At 41.1% G+C, this 21,843-nt stretch overlaps 2 protein-coding genes across 13 annotated transcripts in view; one reads left to right on the top strand and one right to left on the bottom strand.

Moving 5' to 3' along the window:
• VEZT (vezatin, adherens junctions transmembrane protein) overlaps nt 1-844 on the bottom strand; it is an 83,090-nt gene extending 82,246 nt beyond the window's left edge. For 4 of the 12 annotated variants that reach the window (XM_019039005.4, XM_019038995.4, XM_019039006.4 and 1 more), the window contains exon 1: nt 515-640. In XM_019039005.4, the coding sequence (XP_018894550.1) occupies nt 515-550 (36 nt within the window). In that variant the 5' untranslated portion in view covers nt 551-640. Of the gene's footprint in view, nt 1-514 lie in introns of all 12 variants that reach the window. The other 8 variants (XM_031016566.3, XM_019039000.4, XM_019038997.4 and 5 more) reach the window with 5 other exon arrangements.
• The window catches only part of FGD6 (FYVE, RhoGEF and PH domain containing 6), a 136,953-nt gene continuing 115,892 nt past the window's right edge, over nt 783-21,843 (top strand). Inside the window, exons 1-2 of the mRNA XM_019039355.4 lie at nt 783-1,176; nt 7,239-9,663. Coding sequence (XP_018894900.3) covers nt 1,161-1,176; nt 7,239-9,663 — 2,441 coding nt within the window. The 5' untranslated portion in view covers nt 783-1,160. The remainder of the gene's footprint in view (nt 1,177-7,238; nt 9,664-21,843) is intronic.

The following is a 21,843-nucleotide window of genomic DNA, read 5'->3' as shown; positions in this document are numbered from 1 at the left end:
CCCTAACTACCCACAGTAGGTCCCACAGACTTTAAACCGTGTTAGAAAACGGGCACCTGCTGCCTTCATTCCGAGGGCCACGCCTTGACGGTGAACAGTGACCTGAAGCACTCTGGATACTGACCCAAAAAAATCGCGGATGGAAAAGGAGGAGGCTAAGTTGTGACTATCTAAAAGGCACGATTCGGCCCCGCCCCAGCCGGGCGCAGTCCCCCCGCCGCACATCCATTCCCAGGAAGGAAGAGACACCGCTCCAGCCCAGAGCCTGGCAACCGGGCACCGTCTGGGAATTCTAGGCGGGCCCGAGATAGAGGCCGGCCACGGCCAGGGCGCCTCTGGCTACACCTGTCAGGCGACGACGGACTCTAGGCCCTGAAATCGCTGGGGTTCGGTGGTCGAGGCCAGCTGGAGCGCGTCACCCGATCCCTCGCCCCGGGAACGCCTTGCTTCCTCGCTTTCCGTCTCGTCCTTCTCAAACAAAGGCAATCCACACCCACCGCCATTTTCCTCTTACCTCAAAAACCACCTCTTCGTCAAACTCCGGTGTCATCCTTCTCCGCCATGCCACCCGCCTCAGCACGATGGGAAATGAAGGCGGGAGAACAGGCGGCACGGAGCTCCAGCTCCTGCCCGTCCCGTGGGTCTAGAAAACTACAATTACCAACATGCCTCGCCGCTCACGCCCCCTTTTCGAGCCCGCTTATTGGAGAAGAGAGTGAGCGTGTAAGCGAGAGAGGCGGGAGCGAGCTGAAGCTCGAGCCCTCCGATTGGAGGAGGCTAGGGCTTTTGTCTGCCTTTTACGGCCGCGACTAGCAGGGGGCGCCCGGAGCACTGCTGATTTTTGGAGCCCGAGAAGGGCACGCGCCAGAAGAGCCGAAGAGAGCACTGCTCGTGCCCGCGCCTGGCTGTCAGCCTGCAGCTCTGCGGGGCGGTGCTAGTGCTCGCCCGCCCGACCCCGGCGGCTCGCGCCCGGGAGCGCCGCAGGGTCGCTGGAGTCGGCCGCGTCCTTTGTGTGGCGCTCAGGCTGCGCCGCGGGGCGGTGGGACGGAATGTGGGCGCTGCGGGGGCTTTTCTCTTCTACCCGAACTGTGGGAACAATGGACTGAAAGGGGAACATGGATTGAGGGGCCGAGCGGGGAAGCGAGCTGCACCGAGGAATCATGACTTCTGCAGCCGGTAAGTGACGGCGCTCGCGCTGCCGCGGGAAAGTTTGTGGCGAGCGCTGCTAGGCTTGGGCTCGCGAGCAACTTTCTTCGCCGGGGTGGGCGAGTTGTGTGCCCCGTACCTTTGCCGAGCACCTCGGCAAGCGCGGAGCTAATGGGATTCGCTGCCGGATTTCTCGTCTTTTCCTGCCCAGAGGGGCTGTTTGGAAACCCGGGATTTCTCGGGATCTCCCTTCCAAGGGGGACTGTGCTGGGGGCTCTGCACCAGGTGAAATGCGGTGTGTGAAGGGCGTTCGCTCATCTCTCCAGCAGTGCGAGGACTTCGCCTTTGCATGTGAAAATAGTGTAGATTCCCAAGTTGATAGATTAGTTATTATAGGCAAAGGCAGTGTTCTCAGCGTGTTCAATTTGGCCACTAAGTGAGTCGCTTTCAACCTTGTATCTGCTGGTAAACCTTTTACCCATTTTAAAGAGGCGTAGACATTGTCATGTCCTGGTGGTTTTACCTCTGTTACCTGAGAAGCAGAGGAGTTGAGATTGTTGAGGTTTTTTTTTTTTTTTTTTTTTTTTTTTTTGCTTGTCTGCACCCAATTACAGTTATTTTGTTTGTTTCTACCTGATTAGGGTAAACAAAGCTTTATTTTCTGTCTGCCTCCCATAGTTCTTTCCCCTTCATCCAAATGACAAAGCCTCTATCTTTGTGTGGATTTTCAGCAATTCTAGACGTTGTGTTTCTGAACATTCTTAAGGAACAATTTCTGTTTTACAAAATAATTACCAAAGTGGTGTTACGTTCACTTTGTAAGTACATAGGTTAATTTTTAAACCAGAACTTATGTATTAAGTAGAGTGTTATGGATTATTTTACGTTTTTGTCCACGTTGAAACAAACTTTCGTTAGAAATTTTATAGTGAAATAGTTTAAAGCTTCTTCTCAAGTTTACTTCCAGAATCAGCACTTAAGTATCAGATTAAATTTTCATTGCTTTTCTTGGCATTTGTTTAAAATTCTTGCAACTTGAAACTGTCCAACAGCACTCAAATGTTCTGATTTGTATTATTTCTAAAGCCTAGATATATTGTAGTGTTGCATTGCTCCCTGTGATCAGATTACAACAAACGAAACAAGAAGTTAGCCAATAGGAAAAGAAAGCAAGAAGTAGGTGTTGTGTGGGTCTTTCCTTTTTGATGTTATATGCACTTATATGAGATATCTTTATAAACTCTCTTTTCTTTGCCAAAGGGAGGCTTTATACTTACATAAGGTAAATTATATTCATCCTACATTTCTGTGCCTTACCTTCGTTCAAGAAATTGATTTAAATTAAAAGTGGTTGGAAATTTTAAAATCCTTCCAGCCAGTTTTAGCTCTTTCCTTTTTGGAGGTGTCAAATGTATTTAAAATAACCGTGTCTTATATGTATCAGTTTTCAATTCCAGTCTTAACAGTTTATAAGGAACAGGCACAGAAGCATGTAATTTGACATTTATGTAAACCCAGTTTCTAGGGCCCAGACTGGAAGTTCATGATTCTTGCATTTGAATTATCCTAAAATAATGCAAGCTATTTTTGTATTTTATCAACTTTACAATTAAAGAAATCCACAGAAATTTTTGTGGTGTTTAAAGTGGGACACTTCCTGTGTCTAGCCGAGTTGGTTGCTTTTTAGCATTGCTGGCTGAGAAGCATCAACTACTTTTTTGCTCACCCATCTGTTGGATTTATTATAATTCTTTCTGGTGTCTAGATGGGGAATATGGAAGAGAACTGGGGTTTTATTTCTACCCATTCTTATATGTATACATAGTTCTTACAAGCTGATTATGGTGCTTTTTGGGAACAATAGTCAAATTCATTGAAACGTTTAGGAAAGTTATTTGAAGTTAAGGGAGGGGATTTTTGCTTTTGAATCTAATCTGTGGTATTTGGAAGGGTTGGTTTAATTTAAGAAAATAAAAGGAATGTTGTAGAACATCTAGGTTATATGTATCCAGCAGAAAAGCTTGCTCTGTTTTTCTGCATCTATAAAATAATCTGCCCTTAGTGGAGATTTCAGAATTATTTTAAGCTATATATGAAAAAGGAGAGGCTGGGCGCAGTGGCTTACGCCTGTAATTCCATCACTTTGGGAGACCAAGGCGGGTGGATCACTTGAGGTCAGGAGTTCGAGACCAGCCTGGCCAACATGGCAAAACCCTGTCTCTACTAAAAATACAAAAATTAGCCAGGTGTGGTGGGGTGCGCCTGTAGTCCCAGCTATTCGGGAGGCTGATATGAAAATTGCTTGAGCCGGTGAGGCGGAGGTTGTGGTGAGCCGAGATCGAGCCACTGCACTCTAGCCTGGGTGACAGAGCAAGACTCCATCTCAAAAAAAAAAAAAAAAAAGAAAAGAAAAAAGGAGAGAGAATTATAGGTATATATAGGTATATATTTTGTGTCCTTTTGAACATGTACAGGTCACTGTCTCGTTGTCTGTGCTTTGCATTTTGGCTGGTCCAGTAGCCAGAGAGTGTACACATGAACCACAGCCATCTGTGTGTAACAGATGACGAGTATGTTTGTAATAGTTAGTAAAATGGTACTAGTGCTTTAGTTTCTTACCTTATATTTCCCTGGAGCCAAACAGCTGTGTAAATAAAAGATTTGCTGCTTTGCTCTAAGAAGCTTTGGGTCTGACTGTTGATGCAGTATTAAGATCCAAAGGTGCTATATTTGTTGCCAAATGTCATGCACTTATTTCACATTGGAGTAGACCATAATATAATGGCTTATTATTTTTTGAGTTGTGTTCCTTCCAAAATAGAGCCATGAAAAAAAAAATAGTGAAGGATTTTGGATATTGCTATACCAGTGACTTAGTTGAACACTTGTTCCTATTAATAATTAAGGAATTTTTCAATAATCGTATTGAAATTGATTCCTGCTAACTTTTCAAAATATTATTCTGCATTAAAATGGATGTACATTTTTGAATGTGATTATTTTTAAAGAAGAAATTTTCTGTTATGGAGACATATTCTTGTATGGATATGGACACATACTCTTGTATGTGTATGTGGCAGCTGTGATTATTCCCAGGCCCTGTTGTTAGCACTGGGATACATCAGTGAATGAGACAAAGTGCCTGCTCTTCTGGAGCTTGTGTCTTATGCTGAACACAGACAAAGGTGAACTGAAAAAACATCAACGCAGGAGAAAGAGGCCACAGTACATGAGGTTCTTCTGAAATGAGTGTCTCAGAAGTTATCATCTCAGATTCCTATGGGCTTTAGAGGCCTGTTCAACTCCCCCATTTATAAGGAAGGAAAGTGAGGCAGCCAGGTCTGTACAAGGCCCACAATTAGGTTAGCCAGCTCCCTGAGTTATGTCTGTGACTTCCTTCAATACACAGTTAACTAACAATGGCAAGCCCAAGTTCACAGTTATTAATTGAATTCAGTGAGTATGCGTTGAGTGCTTTATGTACGTAATAGGACTTTGCTATATTTATTGGGAATCAACTCCAGCTCATACGTAGTTAATTGAATTTCTGTGACACTAGAACAGGAATTTATATCTCTTGGAAGCAGATTTGTGTACAAAACGCATTTTTTAAAACGAGTAAAATTGGTACCAGGGATTTTTTAAAAATGATATTTAAATGACCCTAAAGCTTCTGACAAGGTTCTAAGATACGGAAAGTAAAAGATTAATTTGATGAGATGAAGTTTTCTTCCAACTGTGGTAAAATAGCACGTAAGATAAATTTACCGTCTTACTCATTTTTAAGTGTATAGTTCAGAAGTGTTAAGTACATTCACATGGTACAGCCAATCTCAAGAACTCTTCATTTTACGAAACTATTTTTTTTGTTTTCATGGAGACGGAGTCTTACTGTGTTGCCCAGGCTGGTCTCCAATTTCTGAGCTCAAGCAATCCTCCCACCTTGGCCTTACAAGGTGCTGGGATTACAGGCATGAGCCACTATGCCAGGCTGCCAAAACTAATTTTTAAAAAATTCTTTGAAAAATCCCAGAGGTAGGATGTTTTGATAATGGTTACAGAAATAAAATCAACTTGACAGTCTTACTGAGTAAGATGGGCCGTTGGGAAGAGGCCTAAGGCATTCATACTTTCTCTTAAGACTTGACTTACTAAATGGAGGGTTTGATTTAATAGACATTTACAACTAGGTTTCTCACTAGGATTTGAAGGGTTTTTCAGTTATTTTCTGCCTAAAAAAAACTCAGACAAAATTAACTATGATTATTGAACAGCTAACTGAAATTATGTAGTATAGGAATTTGCATTATTTTGAAAATAATTTTTTATTGATGATGACATTATACCTAGAAATTGAGTGAGAAGACATATATCATCATATACATCATATAATCTTTATTGCACACATGGAAGTAGAGATTTAGGGAATTCTTCCTTGGTTGGTAAAAGGAAGTAGAGCACCCTACTCCTCTTTTTTTTAAAAAAACTCAGTTCCGTGTAATAGCTTCCCAAGTGTCGTGACTAATTTCCTTTGTTCAAAAGTAAGTCATCACCAAATGAAATATCAGAGCCCCTGTCTATTCAAGTAATTAAACAACATCCAGCAGTCCTTTGCAGCAGATATTTTGAAAAGTTTTTTCAGTAAATTAAGTATTTATTAAGTGTTAGATCCTGTCAAAGGAACAAATATAAATGTAAAAGATAAAATATTTTTTATCTCATGTCTCCTTGAGGAAATATGGTCAATAATATGACAGTGTAGGTGGAAGAAAGTAAAGGAACTTACAGATATACAGGCTTTATTTATCTTTTCGCTTTATAGGTCTGTTGTGTAAAGCTTTTATTAGGTTCCTATAGTATAGGAGCAGATCTGTACCGATGCAGCATTGTATAATAGGTGTTAGTTAAATACCTTATATATAATGTCTAGGAAGAATTGCTACACTAGAAATTGTGGTTATCTTTTAAATGTAGTAGAACAGTGGATGTTAATGAGGGATAAACAACATAATCACCTGTGGAACTTAAAAGGTGTACAGATGTCCAGGATCTATCCCCAGAAACTCTAACTAGTTCACTCTGGGGTAGGACCTAGACATGTGACTTTTTAAAAAATAGAGCTCCGTGAAGGAATATAATGAAAATTCCTAACCAATAACTCTTGCAGAAAGAAATACCAGGTTTATTATGAGCCTTAAATAATACCAAAGAATTAGTTTTCAGTTTTTAAATTTAGAAAATTTCTGATTTCTGTCTTCCTTTTTAAATATTGTTTTGGGGTTCTATCTATCGAGGTAGACAGATCATTGATAAAAGGCATTTATTTATACAACTCAATTATATTATCCTTGAGATAGAAGACTACTACTGTTTATTCACATGAAAAGTTTAAAGAGCTGCATCCTACATTTAACTTAGGCAAATTCAACTTTCAGCACTTGGCAAATGAATTGAAGAGCAACTATGTGGGTCCCAAACTGAAGTCAATTATCTCATTTTTTGTCAATGAAAGATATGATGGGCTGGGCACGGTGGCTCACGCCTATAATCCCAGCACTTTGGGAGGCTGAGGTGGGTGGATCACGAGGTCAGGAGTTCGAGACCAGCCTGATCAACATGGTGAAACCCCATCTCTACTAAAAATACAAAACTTAGCCGGATGTGGTGGTGCGCACTTGTAATCCCAGCTACTCAGGAGGCTGAGGCAGGAGAAATACTTGAACCCTGGAAGCAGAGGTTGCAGTGAGCCGAGATCATGTCACTGCACTCCAGCCTGGGCGACAGGGCAAGACTCTGTCTCACAAAAAAAAAAAAAGAAGAAAAAGAAAAAAAAGATATGGTAACCAGTTCCAAAGCTGGAGAAACAAACTGTATTGGATTTATTTAAAAATGTACAATAGACCCAAAGCTATGTATGGAATTGAAAGACAATTTAAGGAATTTTCAGGAGTAATATTGATACTATATAATGTAACATACTCAGTAAAAGGCAAGGTCATATTGTTAAAAATAAAAAATGCTATCAGATTTAATCATGTATCATTTTGTGCTTTGGTTGTTTTGACATCAAATTATTATTTTTTCCTTTCTAGAGATAAAGAAGCCACCAGTGGCCCCCAAGCCCAAGTTTGTTGTGGCAAATAATAAGCCAGCTCCACCTCCTATTGCACCTAAACCCGACATTGTGATTTCTAGTGTTCCACAGTCAACAAAGAAAATGAAACCAGCAATAGCCCCAAAACCAAAAGTCCTGAAGACCTCACCTGTTCGAGACATTGGGCAGTCACCATCAAGGAAAATCATGTTGAACCTGGAAGGGCATAAACAGGAATTAGCTGAAAGCACTGACAACTTTAATTGTAAATATGAAGGCAGTCAGAGCAGTGATTATATTTCACCAATGTGTTCCTGCAGTTCTGAGTGTATCCATAAGCTGGGCCATAGAGAGAATTTGTGTGTAAAGCAGCTTGTTTTAGAGCCCCTGGAAATGAATGAAAATTTAGAAAACAGTAAAATTGATGAGACTTTGACTATAAAAACTAGGAGTAAATGTGATTTCTATGGTGAAAAAGCCAAGAACCAGGGTGGGGTTGTTTTAAAGGCAAGCGTTTTAGAAGAGGAGCTCAAAGATGCCTTAATACACCAAATGCCACCTTTTATTTCTGCACAGAAGCACAGGCCCACAGACAGCCCAGAAATGAATGGTGGCTGTAATTCAAATGGACAATTCAGAATTGAATTTGCGGATTTGTCACCTTCCCCATCCAGCTTTGAAAAAGTTCCTGATCATCACAGTTGCCACTTACAGCTTCCTAGTGATGAATGTGAACATTTCGAAACTTGCCAGGATGACAGTGAAAAAAGCAATCATTGCTTTCAGTCATCTGAACTAGAGGCTCTGGAAAATGGGAAAAGGAGTACTTTAATATCTTCAGATGGAGTTAGTAAGAAATCAGAAGTCAAAGACCTTGGTCCCTTAGAAATTCATTTAGTACCATATACCCCAAAATTTCCAACTCCCAAGCCCAGAAAGACACGAACTGCTCGTCTATTACGCCAAAAGTGTGTAGATACTCCTAGTGAAAGCACTGAAGAACCGGGGAATTCAGATAGTAGCTCTTCCTGTCTTACTGAAAATAGTTTGAAAATCAATAAAATCAATGTTCTGCATCAGAATGTTTTGTGTAAGCAGGAACAGGTGGATAAAATGAAGCTAGGAAATAAAAGTGAATTGAATATGGAATCCAACAGTGACGCACAGGACTTAGTCAATTCACAGAAAGCCATGTGTGATGAAACAACTTCCGTTGAAAAAATGGCACCTTCTTTTGATACAGACTCTAATTTGAGTTCTGACAGCACAACTGTAGATGGTTCTAGTATGTCGCTTGCTGTGGACGAAGGGACCGGTTTTATAAGATGTACCGTATCTATGAGCCTGCCTAAGCAGCTCAAATTAACTTGCAATGAACATTTGCAATCTGGGAGAAACCTGGGAGTTTCTGCCCCTCAAATGCAAAAGGAATCTGTTATAAAAGAGGAAAATTCTCTACGAATTGTCCCCAAAAAACCTCAGAGACATAGCTTGCCTGCTACAGGAGTGCTTAAAAAGGCTGCCTCCGAGGAGCTTTTGGAAAAAAGTTCTTATCCTTCAAGTGAAGAAAAAAATTCAGAGAAGAGTCTAGAAAGAAATCACCTTCAGCATTTGTGTGCCCAAAACCGTGGTGTGTCATCCTCCTTTGATATGCCTAAACGGGCTTCAGAAAAGCCAGTGTGGAAGTTACCTCATCCTATTTTACCCTTTTCAGGGAACCCAGAATTCTTAAAGTCTGTCACCGTATCGTCAAACAGTGAGCCTTCAACAGCCCTAACCAAGCCCAGAGCAAAATCGTTATCTGCTATGGATGTGGAAAAGTGCACTAAACCTTGCAAAGACTCTACAAAGAAAAACTCTTTTAAAAAGTTGCTCAGCATGAAACTGTCCATCTGTTTCATGAAGAGTGACTTTCAAAAATTTTGGTCCAAGAGTAGCCAACTCGGAGACACCACCACAGGCCACCTCTCCAGTGGGGAGCAGAAGGGGATTGAAAGTGATTGGCAAGGCTTGTTGGTAGGAGAGGAGAAGAGAAGTAAACCCATCAAGGCATATTCCACAGAAAACTATAGCCTGGAATCTCAAAAGAAGAGGAAGAAGTCTCGGGGCCAGACCAGTGCAGCTAATGGTCTGAGAGCTGAGTCTTTGGATGACCAAATGCTCTCCCGGGAGTCATCATCTCAGGCACCTTACAAGTCTGTTACAAGCCTCTGTGCACCGGAGTATGAAAATATACGCCATTATGAGGAAATACCAGAGTACGAGAACTTGCCATTTATTATGGCTATACGGAAAACTCAAGAGTTGGAATGGCAGAATTCCAGCAGCATGGAGGACGCTGATGCAAGTGTGTATGAGGTAGAAGAGCCATATGAAGCTCCAGATGGCCAGCTGCAGCTTGGACCCAGACATCAGCATTCCAGGTAACAGGTGCCAGACAGACACTTTTGCATGCATCGTTGCAATTAACCTTCAACAGCCTGGTGAGTTAGGAATGCAGGGGGAAAAAAACACGTGGTTGAAGGAATAGTTTAGAAAATGTGTATTAAATTATTCTCAAGTGCAGCCTCCTGTTAGCATACAGTTGGAATGGGTATTTGCAATACAAGCTTGAAGTAGTTAATTTATTTTAGTAACCGATTCAAAGAATTTGAACCAGTGGCAATGTAGGTGCTGCTGCAAGGAAGGTGTGGAACAGAGAGGTCCTGGGCCTCCAGATACCAGCTCAGAAGTCATATCAGGAAACCTGGGGCAGGAAATTGCCAATTCAATGACATTTATTTGCTAGGTATAAGAAGTCTGAAGTTACTGAAATATGCAGGCATTTACGTGTGGTGCCCTTATCAGGTGGAACCTCCACGTTTTTAGAAGTTCACCACTCTTTGAAGATTGGTCATTTTACCTGTTGATGGCTAATTGCTGACCTCAAGTGGATATAGGAAAAATGCAGGAAACACGTAACTACTCTTTATTTCTCACTTTTAAAATAATTTAATTAAAAAAGAAATTTTTTTTTGAGATGAGGTCTTACTCTGTCACCCAGGCTGGAGTGCAGTGGTATAATCATGGCTTACTGCAGCCTCGACCCCCCAGGCTCAAGGAGTCCTCCCATCTCAGCCTCCTTGAGTAGCTGGGACTATAAGTGCATGCCACCATGCCTAGATAATTTTTGTATTTTTTGTAGAGACAGGGTTTTGCCATCATGCCCAGGCTGGTCTTGAACTCCTAGGCTCAAGCACTGCTTCTGTCTTTGCCTCCCAAAGGGTTGGGATTACAGGCATGAGTCACTACACTGGGCCTATTTCTCACTTTTGTATGTGCACTTCCTACCTGTGGAATACCTACTCCATCTCTCTTATTAAAATCGTGCCCATCCTCGATAATCCATCCCCTCAGTCTTTGACTTCATTAAGCTTCTACAGTTACCTAGTCAGAAGTGTTTACTTCCTATTCTGACCACCCAGTTATGCTGTGATATCCTTTCATCTCAGGCTGTCTTAATGTATAACTATTTATTGGCATGTCTGATGTTCTGTATTTGGTTTTAAGCTCCATGAAGAGTTCTAGTCATCTCTTTGCCCTGGATAAAGCCAAGCAAGAGGCCTAGTAGAATCAGTAGTTGTTGATTGGGTCTAAAAGAGAATGAATGAAAATAGGCCAAGGGAGCAACCACTGCAGCAGCTTCCTTCTCTCCATAGTCGCATAGGTAGCTTTTCCATTGTATTTCCAATGTTTGTTTGTGTTTAACAAAAAAGCACATGGACCCTTTTGGAAATCTTTAGATTGTTCTTAGTCCACTAACTTCAGGTCTTTGAAATTCAAGTCTTAAAATGTGACTTTTCTAGAAAATACTTGGCACATAGTGGGGTGTATTAGTCCGTTCTCACGCTACTAATAAAAACATACTCAAGACTGGGTAATTTATAAAGGAAAGATGTTTAATTGACTCACAGTTCAGCATGGCTGGGGAGGCCTCAGGAAACTTAAAATCATGGCGGAAGGGGAAGCAAACACATCCTTCTTTACATGGGGGCAGCAAGGAGAAGTGCAGACCGAAAGATTGAAAAGCCCATTATAGAACCATCAGATCTTGTGAGAACCCACTCACTATCTCTAGAACAGCAGCTTGGGGGAAAACCGCCCCCATGATTAAATTACCTCCCACCGGGTCCCTCTCACGACACGTAGGGATTATGGGGACTACAATTCAAGGTGAAATTTGGGTGGGGACACAGCCAAAGCATATCATGGAGGCTCCAAAAAAAAAAAAAAAAGCATTGTTGGGTGAATTGAATAAATAAAATTGTCGAGCAAGTCAGCGTACCAAGTAAAGTAAATTATTTTAAGTTCCTTTAACTGTCAGATATTCTCATAGCATTTCTCTTTACTGGTAGTCAGTCTTTCCTGCCCTTCCTCCTTTTGCCTAAAAAAGGCTACTTTCCTCCCTTGTCTAATTTTTCTCACAGCCAGCTGCATTCTGTTTTCATATTTCTGCTTCCTGAATATTAGTACCTAGGCAAAAAGCTCCTTCCTTGGCATAAGTACTTCTTTTTCTTTTTCTTTTTTTTCTCTTTGGAGACAGGGTCCCCTCTCTGTCTCCCAGGGTGGAGTACAGTTGTATAGTCAAGGCTTACCGCAGCCTGTAACTCCTGGGCTCAAGTGATCCCCACCCACCTTCAGCCTCCCAAGTAGCTGGGACCACAGGTGCATACCACCACACCCAGCTGATTTTTATTTTTTATTTTTTGTAGAGATAGGGTCTCCCTGTATTGCCCAGGCTGGTCTCAAATTCCTTCGCTCAAGTGATCCTCCCATCTCAGCCTCCCAAAGTGCTGGGATTACAGGCATAAGCCACCACTGCCGGTTCTTGGCATAAATATTTCAGATTGTCTGTTTTCAGGATTGCTCTTCTCTGTAAAACTGTTTTATTGGTACTATCCTTTTTTTTTTTAAACATGCTTTTGCATATTTTTTTGTGTGTAATTAGTTCGGTTGGCTTCTTCACAATGTACTACTATCCTTGCCTAAGATAAATTTTTTTTTTAAATCACTTTATTTGTGAATGAGTATAATTTTTTCTTGAAATTGGAGGTTTGGCCATTGGGGTGTGTTTTCCGTTGGCCATCAGGCTTAAACCCTAAGGGCTTACCATTATCTCTGCCAATCCTGGAGCTTGTTTTTTATCTGTTATGCTGCTTAGGTTTTAAGGGCCCTGCTGCTCGACTGGGTGGAAGCTGGTGAGAAGGGGTTAATGGACGCAGCCAGCCAGTGGCATAAGGAGAGTTCTTTCTGGAGGCCACAGGAAACCAGGGCGGCTTTGGACAGGTTATAGGCTGTCAAGTAGGGCAGCCTGGTAAAAGCTGGGTGAGCTTTGCTTTTGAATTTCGCTTTCCAAGGAGACTTTTGTTTAGGCCTGCAGCAGGGAGCCTGCAACAGGCTTGAGACTACTAAAATGTGCCAGAGGAATCAAAAGCCCTGAGTCATAGGGTCAGAATCACAGTATTGCCTGGGAGGTTGTTCCTCTTGTAAACAACATTGTATAGAGGAGAAAAGAAATTCAAGTCTTCCTGAGGAGGACACCTTGACACCCTGAGATCAAATAAATGAACAGTGAGGCATACATTTCAGGTGAGCTCAAAGGGTCCTGTTTGGTAATCTTGCTGTTGAAAATACAGACCTGTGCCTTAGAATAATTAATTCAAAATCCAGTACACAGACTGGGGTTCTAAAATGATAAGAAAAAGTGAAAATGAACTCTGTTTAAGATTTTTCTGCTGGGGTCATCACAAGGGTATCTTAGTTTCTCAACCTTCAGGGAAGAAAGTCTGGGTCAGGGCTCTAATTCACTGAATCATGAATTTTACAGAGTCTACACATGTGACCAACCAAATTCTGGTTAGTAAACAGACTTTTGACAAGCTTGGGTGTAGCCCATATGGTCTTATTCTTTAGAATATAGATGTTTCATAAATCCAATGCTTACCATTTACTTTTTTTTTTTTGAGACAGAGTCATGCTGTGTTGCCCAGGCTGGAGTACAGTGGCACCATCACTGCTCACTGTAGCCTTGACCTCCTGGGGTTAAGTGATCCTCCCATCTCAGCCTCCCAGGTAGCTGGTACCACAGGCATGTGCCACCACACCCATCTAATTTTTGTATTTTTTGTAGAGATGGGGTTTCACCTTGTTGCCCAGGCTAGTCTCGAACTCCTGGTCTCAAGACATCCTCCTGCCTTAGCCTCTCAAAGTGCTGGAATTATAGGCATCAGCCACCATGCCTAGCTTACATTTACAAATTTATAACAATGTGTTTACAATTTATCAGAAAGTAGTTGTAGGCAGTCCCCAATTCCTAAAAGGATTGTGTTCTAAAAGTTCATGGTAATTTGGAACTCAGAGTGTATTTCCCAAAGAAACAGCTTTGAAATGGTGGTGAAGTCCTCAGTTCAGTCCCCAGGTTATATTAACCATTAACTGCCCTGTCTTCCCCTCCACTCCTCTCCCTACCCCAGCCCAAGGGAGGTGAATTATCTCTGACTGTGTATGTGTGTGTGTGTGCACGTGCATGCACGTGTGTCCCTGTGATGCAAGCTGGGGCTGAGGCGGTAGCCAGGGTGGGGTTAAGCACCTGGGATCTCAGAGGAGCAAATCTACAAGGCCTGGGGCCCCAGGGTTTGTGGGAAGGATGAGATGACTAAGGAAGAATGAGGAAACTGGGGGCTGGGTGAGCTGCGTGGAAGACTGAAAGTCATCAGGAGTGATAAGGGGGAAGGGTAGGGTAGTGGCTGGGAATTAGTAGGCAGTGAGTTTCTCTACCTCCTTTTCTTCTTATTCCAATCCCTTCTCTCTTTCCCTCCCCATTCTCCTTTGCTAACTGCATCATTCGGCTAATTGAGTTTCTGATGCCTGGCAGAGTGAGTAGAAGAAACCAGAGGAGGAGACTGGATGGGGGTGTAAGGAGTGGCACTGAGCAACCCCAGAGGAGAAAGGACGAACAGCCAAACCTGAAGATGCAGGAGACTGGAAGGGAAGTTCCCATGGCTGGAGAAACCATAGCTTTAGGTTTCCAGATAGGTCATCATTTAGTCACCGCTCCGGGTTCTCAGAGGCAGTTTTGTTGGTAGTGCAACTGTGAGCCACTCTGGATTATTTTGACATTTTGGGAGTATAGTTATGAGACCTCTTCCTTGAAATGTTTCAGATATAATAAACATAAAATAGCCAGCAGGCAAAGGATCTTTCTATCTTATTGATATTCAGGTGATGGGTACCCATTTACTACTATTTTTATTTAAGAAGTTTGATGTTCAGAGAGAAGTTCCTAAAATTTGAGCCTTTGAGCCTTTTTCTGTAACCCTTATTCAAGGGCTATAGACAAATCAGCAAAATAATAGTGTCCAAATGTTGGAATTTTCTTTTTGAAATTGAGGCAGATTTCTTGATTCTATAAAGAAAACTGTCCCTGGAAACATTCCAAGTTTTTCCTGTGTTGTTTCAGTTTGTTCTTATTATAAATATTTCAAAGAAAAAGTATGATAATTGGGTTTTCCTAGGCAACTTAGCAAACCCTCGATTTATTTATTTCACAGATACTGACCATATGTCAAGCATTGTACTTTCAAAGGTGAAAAGTGATGCCTACTCCCAAGGAACTTCTGCCCATTGAGGTGACAGAAATTTACAATACATGGTTTTACTAATTAGTTGTCTTTTTCTTAGTTGTACCCTGAATACGGTATTAAAGAAAACGTCACCTACATGGCAACACTTGAACCAAGTCTTTTTTAAATGGGCATGATTAGATCTGGTGTTTAGGAGGTTGTGTTTTAATGTTGGTGAGAGCAGTTTTAGTGGTACTGTTGGAGAAGGAGCCAGATTGCAAACTGGGACTGAGAAGAGAGGAAGTGGAATCAGAAATGTGGATTGTTGTCCCTTGAAACTTTGCCCAGAAGTGCCTGTCATTTGACAGGTTTGGATTTATCTTTTGGTCTTCTTCAAGCACCAGAATTCAACATAAATTGAACTTCAAAATGATTTCTTTTAAATGAATCAGTATACCCTCATCTCTGATGAAAGAAAGTACTAAGTTTTTGTTTCTCCCCATTTTAAATTTGAGACTGGTCTTGAAGAGCTGCTGAATGACATTGCAAGTCCTATTATGGGATTTTCATTGTAAATCAGGAAACCTAGTCTAGAAGACCTCTCTCTTTGGTTACATTTACCACCTCATGGTATTGTTGGATTTCAATGTAAGGATTAGAGTATACATTAACAGCCTATGAACATTTCCATGTTGTCGTAGCACAGATAAGATTATGCACAGTTAGAAGGTGGGGGTTGGGACTGATATTCAACAGCAGCCCTTTCCTGTAAGTTATTTTCAGAGACAGCTCAGGAAATGTAAAAAATCTGTATGCCTCTTTAACTTTGTGTTTCTCGTGTTAGAATTGTAGCCACACAGTTCTGGCAAATCTGTTTGTTTGCATACTTACCCTGCATTTGAAATTGCAGCAGAAGCATTGGGTTTTCTTTCTTGGCAATAAAGCTGTTCTTTTTTCCTTTTAATAAGGAATTAGGGGCCAGGCATGGTGGCTCATACCTGTAATCTCAGCACTTTGGGAGGCCGAGGCAGGAGGATTGCTCAAGCCCAGGAGTTCGAGACCAGCCTGGGCAACATGGTGAGACCCTATCTCTATGAAAAAAAAGAGAAACAATTTTTTTTTAAAGGAATTAGGATTAAGTATTATGAAGAGTATCAATTAAATATTAGGAATTAAATTGCAATATTTTGTCCAGCTGTGTTACTTTGGTCTCATTTCCTGCCAAAGCAGATAAATGATACTTTATTTTATTTTATTTTTTGGGAAATGGAGTCTCACTGTGTCGCCCAGGCTGGTGTGCAGTGGTGCAATCTTGGCTTATTGCAACCTCCACCTCCTGGGTTCAAGAGATTCTCCTGCCTCAGCCTCCTGAGTAGCTGGGATTACAGGCACTGCCACTATGCCCAGCTGATTTTTTGTACTTTTAATAGAGATGGGGTTTCACCATGTTGGCCAGGCTGGTCTTGAACTCCTGACCTCAAGTCAGCCCACTTCGGCCTCCCAAAGTGTTGGGATTACAGGCATGAGTCACCGCGGCCAGCCCATATGTATGTTTTTGTGTGGTAGACTGTCACTCTACACTTTTAGAGGCATATTTTTAGAGATAGAAGAAAAAAATATAGACTACAAAAATGTATGGAAGAAGAAGTGTGTGTGTGTGTGTGTGTGTGTGTGTGTATTCTGTCCTGCTTAGTAAAACATTTTTTTGAGATAGCTGAAACTTGCACACTTTGGGAGAATAAAAGATTGCATTATTATTTTTAGAGCTAACTAGTTTTCCATTGCTGTGTTTTCATCAAGTTCTTGAATAAGAAAGATCTAAAAATCTTAAATTTAGCCAAGGATATGATTATTTTGTTTTTATAAAATTTGAGTTAGTTATATCAGTGAGACAAACATTGCTTTGTAAAGTGAATTTCTGACCTAGGTCCTAGAGAAATGTCCCCAGTGTAAATCTTTTGGGAAGGGCAGAAGTGGGGAGGGTGACAAGGAGGGCCCACTATGTTCTCCTAAGTATTTGCACTTCTTGTAATGACCTGATATATAAAGGTAATCAGACGATCATCCTTCAGTCAAGGAATGGATAAAACCTAGCAGTAGGGTGTTTGGAAATCGGAATGCATTTTTGCAGTAGTCGTAACTGAGTGGGGGTTGCTTTCCCAGCCCGCCCACAAGAACATATTTAGCTTCTAATATATGAAAAATGTGATAGAAAGTAATAGGAAATGAGACTGTGGCAGTAATAAAACAGCAGTGAAGTTAAATAAATGGCTTTTGTGACTCTTGAATGATGGTGCCTTCAAGAAGGGAAAGGTTAGTGTGTTGAGGAGGGAAATAGCAAGGGGGAAGGGAACAGGATGAAGAGGTGGAGATGAACTTTTATCTCCCTGATCTTCCAGGTGGTTCAGGGGAATTCCAGATCTGGGCGTGTGTCTTTATGGAAGGGAATGAGTATTCATATTTCACATATTCATAAGTAATGCGTGTGCTTGTATATTACATTTGATAGCTTTTTATGTTCTTCTAGACATTTTTTAAAAATTCATTATCTGTTCCTGGAATTGCATAGATAAATTTGGTCTTTAGGGAAGCCCTTTTGGATTTAAAAAAAAAAAAGCAGAGTAGACATGTTTATATCAGCCTATTTATTTTAATACTTTCTTGAAACTATGTTAGGTACAAAGAACAGTTCGTGTTATAGCACATTTGGGTGTGGGTAGCTACAAAGAAGTACTGGCCTTTTTTTAATGCTGAGTGTCTTAAGTTCAGGAATGGAACTGCCTACTTTCTTCTGGGTGGTATGGAAAAACTACTTCGGTGGTTTAGCCTGCTTCTGGTAATTGTGTTCATGGATCTCTGGAGAAAAAACTGTATTTGTAAGTAGTTTTGACAGCAGGCAGAGATAATCTATGATTGGAGCAATAAAAATAGGAGTGGCCAAATAGACTATCAGTGGTGTAAATATGATGATTGTATTTCTGGGAAGAACAGCTATCTTCTTTCAGTTTTCTTTCCCAGGTTTCTCAGCCCTTCTTGTTTGCATTTATTATAGGCGCCCTTTTGGTTCTATATAAGCATGAATTGGAGTAAGGTTGCTATGTTACCCTTTTATATGCAAAGAAATTGAGTTATGGTGGTTAAGTGATTTCATGAAAAATGAACAAGTGATGGAAATGCGATGGATTAGTGGTTCTGAGCCCTCATCTTCAAGAGTCTGTTTACCAGACTCTCCCATTTATCAAAGTATTTTGGTTTCTGATGCAGGAAAGGTGAAATAATAAACACTGAACAAAGAAAACCAGTTTCCCCCTGATGTTTCCGTAAAAATAAAAAGGAAAACAAACACATTTAGGCTTTTTATGTTTGAAATGCTGTAACTGCTTGTTCTTTTAGCTCCTGTGGATTCAGTCGAAAACTTCATGTTTTACTTAGATCATTTATTTTTTGAAGTCAGTTTTTTTTATAACATCTATGACAGTTGACATACTTTGGCATATGTTAGTATTGTATGAAACATTAGAAATTAAAGAGTAGATATGGTTTTTAATAAACTTAGAATAGCCTGTTTTGTTTTGTTTTATATCTGAAAAGCAGTTCTGACTTTGAATTGTTTGGCAACTGTAATTTTAAGTCGACAAAATGTATAAAGAAGGAATAATTTGTAGCTTATCCCCGCCTTCCCCAACTTTCTTTTGGTCTTTTGATGTATCCCACAGTCCCAAGAAGAAAGGGATTTCAGTGTAGAAATGTAGCTTTTTGTAATCCCAGAACTTTGAGAGGCCCAGGCAGGCATTATCACTTGAGATCAGGAGTTCGAGACTAGCCTGGCCAACGTGGTGAAACCCTGTCTCTACTAAAAATACAAAAATTAGCTGGGTGTTGTGGCACGTGCCTGTAGTCCCAGCTACTCAGGAGGCTGAGGCAGGAGAATTGCTTGAACATGGGAAACAGAGGCTGCAGTGAGCTAAGATTGAGCCAGCCTGGGCAAAAGAGCAAGACTCCATCTCAAAAAAAAAAAAAAAAAAAAAAAAGGTAGCTTTTCCACTACTTAATTTTTCTTTCCATAGCTCCACTAGAAACATGCAGATAAAGCACAGTCCATCTCTACTGCCCTTCTTACTGGGGAGGAAGGCAGGGATAGATAATGAAATCGTTTACAAGTCCAGGTATGATTTGCTTGATAACAAAAGTTTCTGAAATCTTAGTCTTTTAGAAGTCTGGGGGTAAGAAAAAAATAAATAAGGATTTTTTTTTTTGTTTTGTAATCAAGTGGTTTGAAAAAACTTAGAAATTAATATATGTCTGTTAATGATTTTAGGTTAAATATAGTCTTAGGATCATTAAAGTTTAGAACTAAAGGAATCATTATAAATCATGCAGTAAAGTCTCTTCACTCACTGATGCAACCAAAGCCCGTGAAGACTTGTCGACTTTGCCCAGACCACAGAAATGGGAAATTCCAAAACCAGAGCTCCAGCCTGGAGCTTCTAATGCTGGGGTGGAAGCATTATAGAGAAAGTGAGCAAAATTTAGAAGACGAAAGTGATCTTAGTTGTTGCACAAAGGTTCAGGTTTACTTGCATCATTGTACTTTTTTCTCCTTTTATAACAGTATTGTTACCGCTGTGAGGAAGGAGGCCCCACACACAGATGCATATGAACACAGAATTATATGGCTATTTTTAAAATGGTGATTTCAGCAAGGTGAATATTCAAACTAGGCAGAAACTTTCAGCAAACAAATAATCTGATGCTACTAATACACGTTAACAAAACTTTCTTCCCCCAAACTGACTCCCCATCAATCCAGTTTTTACTCCACCTCACCAAAAGTCTATGAACCAGACAAGAGGAAGGATTAGAAGTGCCGTTCACATAAATAGCATGAGTTTTAGGCTTAATAGTAATCGTGGACGGGCACAGTGGCTCACGCCTGTAACCCCAGCACTTTGAGAGGCCGAGGCTGGTGGATCTCAAGGTCAGATCGAGAACATCCTGGCTAACACGGTGAAACCCCATCTCTACTAAAAATACAAAAAATTAGCCGGGTGTGGTGGTGGGTGCCTGTAGTCCTAGCTACTCGGGAGGCTGAGGCAGGAGAAGGGCGTGAACCTGGGAGGCGGAGCTTCCAGTGAGCAGAGATAGTGCCACTGCAGTCCAGCCTGGGTGACAGAGCGAGACTTGTCTCAAAAAACAGAAAAAAAAATAGAATTGCTTGGATTTACTCAAGATTTCCGATATGCCAGCATTATGCTAGGAGCTCTTGCATGTACCATTTCGTCCCTTTTGTCCTTTAAGATAGATATTATTGTTTTCTTTAACAGATGAGGAGACTAAGACTTAATGGGGTTGAATAACTTGCTCAAGGGCACAGAGCTAACTTGTAGATAAACTGAAGTATGGAACCAAGTTTTCTGATCCTGAGACAGACTGACATTTAATCAGAACATGTTGATGTTGTGCTTTGCTGTGAGCCACGGTTTCACCATTATTTTATTTTTTATTAATATTGGTAGAGGTCTGTGAATCTTCTACCCAAGGGACCACAAGGGACAAAATATTTCTGTCTTTAATTTGTTCACTATTTAGAGGGAAAACACAGAGACACCTGCAGTGATATGAATAGAAATTAATGAGCATTTTTAGAGACCCCAGATTTTTCATGCAAGTAGAGTTCATTGATTGGAAAGCTCTTGTGGTTAGGTAATAGGTGTTTCAAAGGTTGGAAACTGAATTCATTACGTCATATTTGCATTTAGTCCGGTAGGTGGTGGCTGCTATTCAAAGCAAGTTAAATATGGTTCCTGTCATTTACTAGTTGCATGTGGACATTAATGGCATGGAAAGGATTATGCATGTCTCATATTTCCCCACTGATTTACATGAGAGCTGCTTTTTTTAACCAGTTATCCCTGTTCCTCATTTTGTTCTCTCTGTCGAGTACATTCTGACGTCTAAAGCACTTTTATTTAATAATGATATTTATGGGTCCCCAAAGTAAATATTTTGCAAGGCTAAAATACTTTTTATAATAAGATAATACCCTTATTAACTTAGGGAAAAAAATAGATTTAAATGAATGGTAGGGGTATATTCCCCCAAAAGACGCAGGTGATATGTTCCCTCTAATTAGTTGAAGATTTCTTAGAGGAGGAAGGCTCTGTGGAGCCTTTTGGGGTTCTTTTTGTTTGTTTGTTTTTATTTTTTAGAGACAGAGTCTTGCTCTGTTGCCCAGGCTGTAGTGCAGTGGCGTGATCTCACTTCAACCTCCACCTCCCAGGTTCAAGCGATTCTTCTGCCTCAGCCTCCTGAGTAGCTGGAATTACAGGTGCGCACCACCACACTGGGCTAATTTTTGTATTTTTAGTAGAGACGGAGTTCACCATGTTGGCCAGGCTGGTCTCAAACTCCTGACCTCAAGTGATCCACCCACTTCGGCCTCCTGAAGTGCTGGGATTACAGGCATGAGCCACCGTGCCCGGCCTGAGTATATTGAATTGTGAGAGAGTAGGACCTGGATACTAGATGAGGGAGCATGTTCAGTCTGGCTATAAGTTGAGAGAAGTTCTTAGGCAAACCACTGCTAACGTTACTGGAACACAGGTTATAGTCACTGACCCTGTCTCCCAAAAGGCTTGCTGAATCTACTTCCAAGGTAAAACAGATTGAGATGCCTCTTTGTGACTTTTTAATTTGTCATCTGGCTGGGTCTGGTGGTTTATGCGTGTAATCCCAGCACTTTGGGAGGCCAAAGCAGGAGGATCACTTGAGGCAGGAGTTTGAGAGCAGCCTGGGCAATATAGTGAGACCTTGTCTCTACAAAAAATTTAAAAATTAGCCAGGCATGGTGGCATGTACGTATAGTCCCAGCTACTTGGGAGGCTGAGGTGGGAAGATCACCTGAGTCTGGGAGGCAGAAGTTGCAGTGAGCTGAGATTGCACCACTGCACTCCAGCCTGGATGGCAGAGCAAGACCCTGTTTCAAAAAAAAAAAGAAAGAAA

Source organism: Gorilla gorilla, chromosome 10 (genome assembly GCF_029281585.2).
Source record: "Gorilla gorilla gorilla isolate KB3781 chromosome 10, NHGRI_mGorGor1-v2.1_pri, whole genome shotgun sequence".
Lineage (NCBI taxonomy): Eukaryota > Metazoa > Chordata > Mammalia > Primates > Hominidae > Gorilla > Gorilla gorilla.
This window is presented reverse-complemented; position numbering and strand designations above follow the sequence as displayed.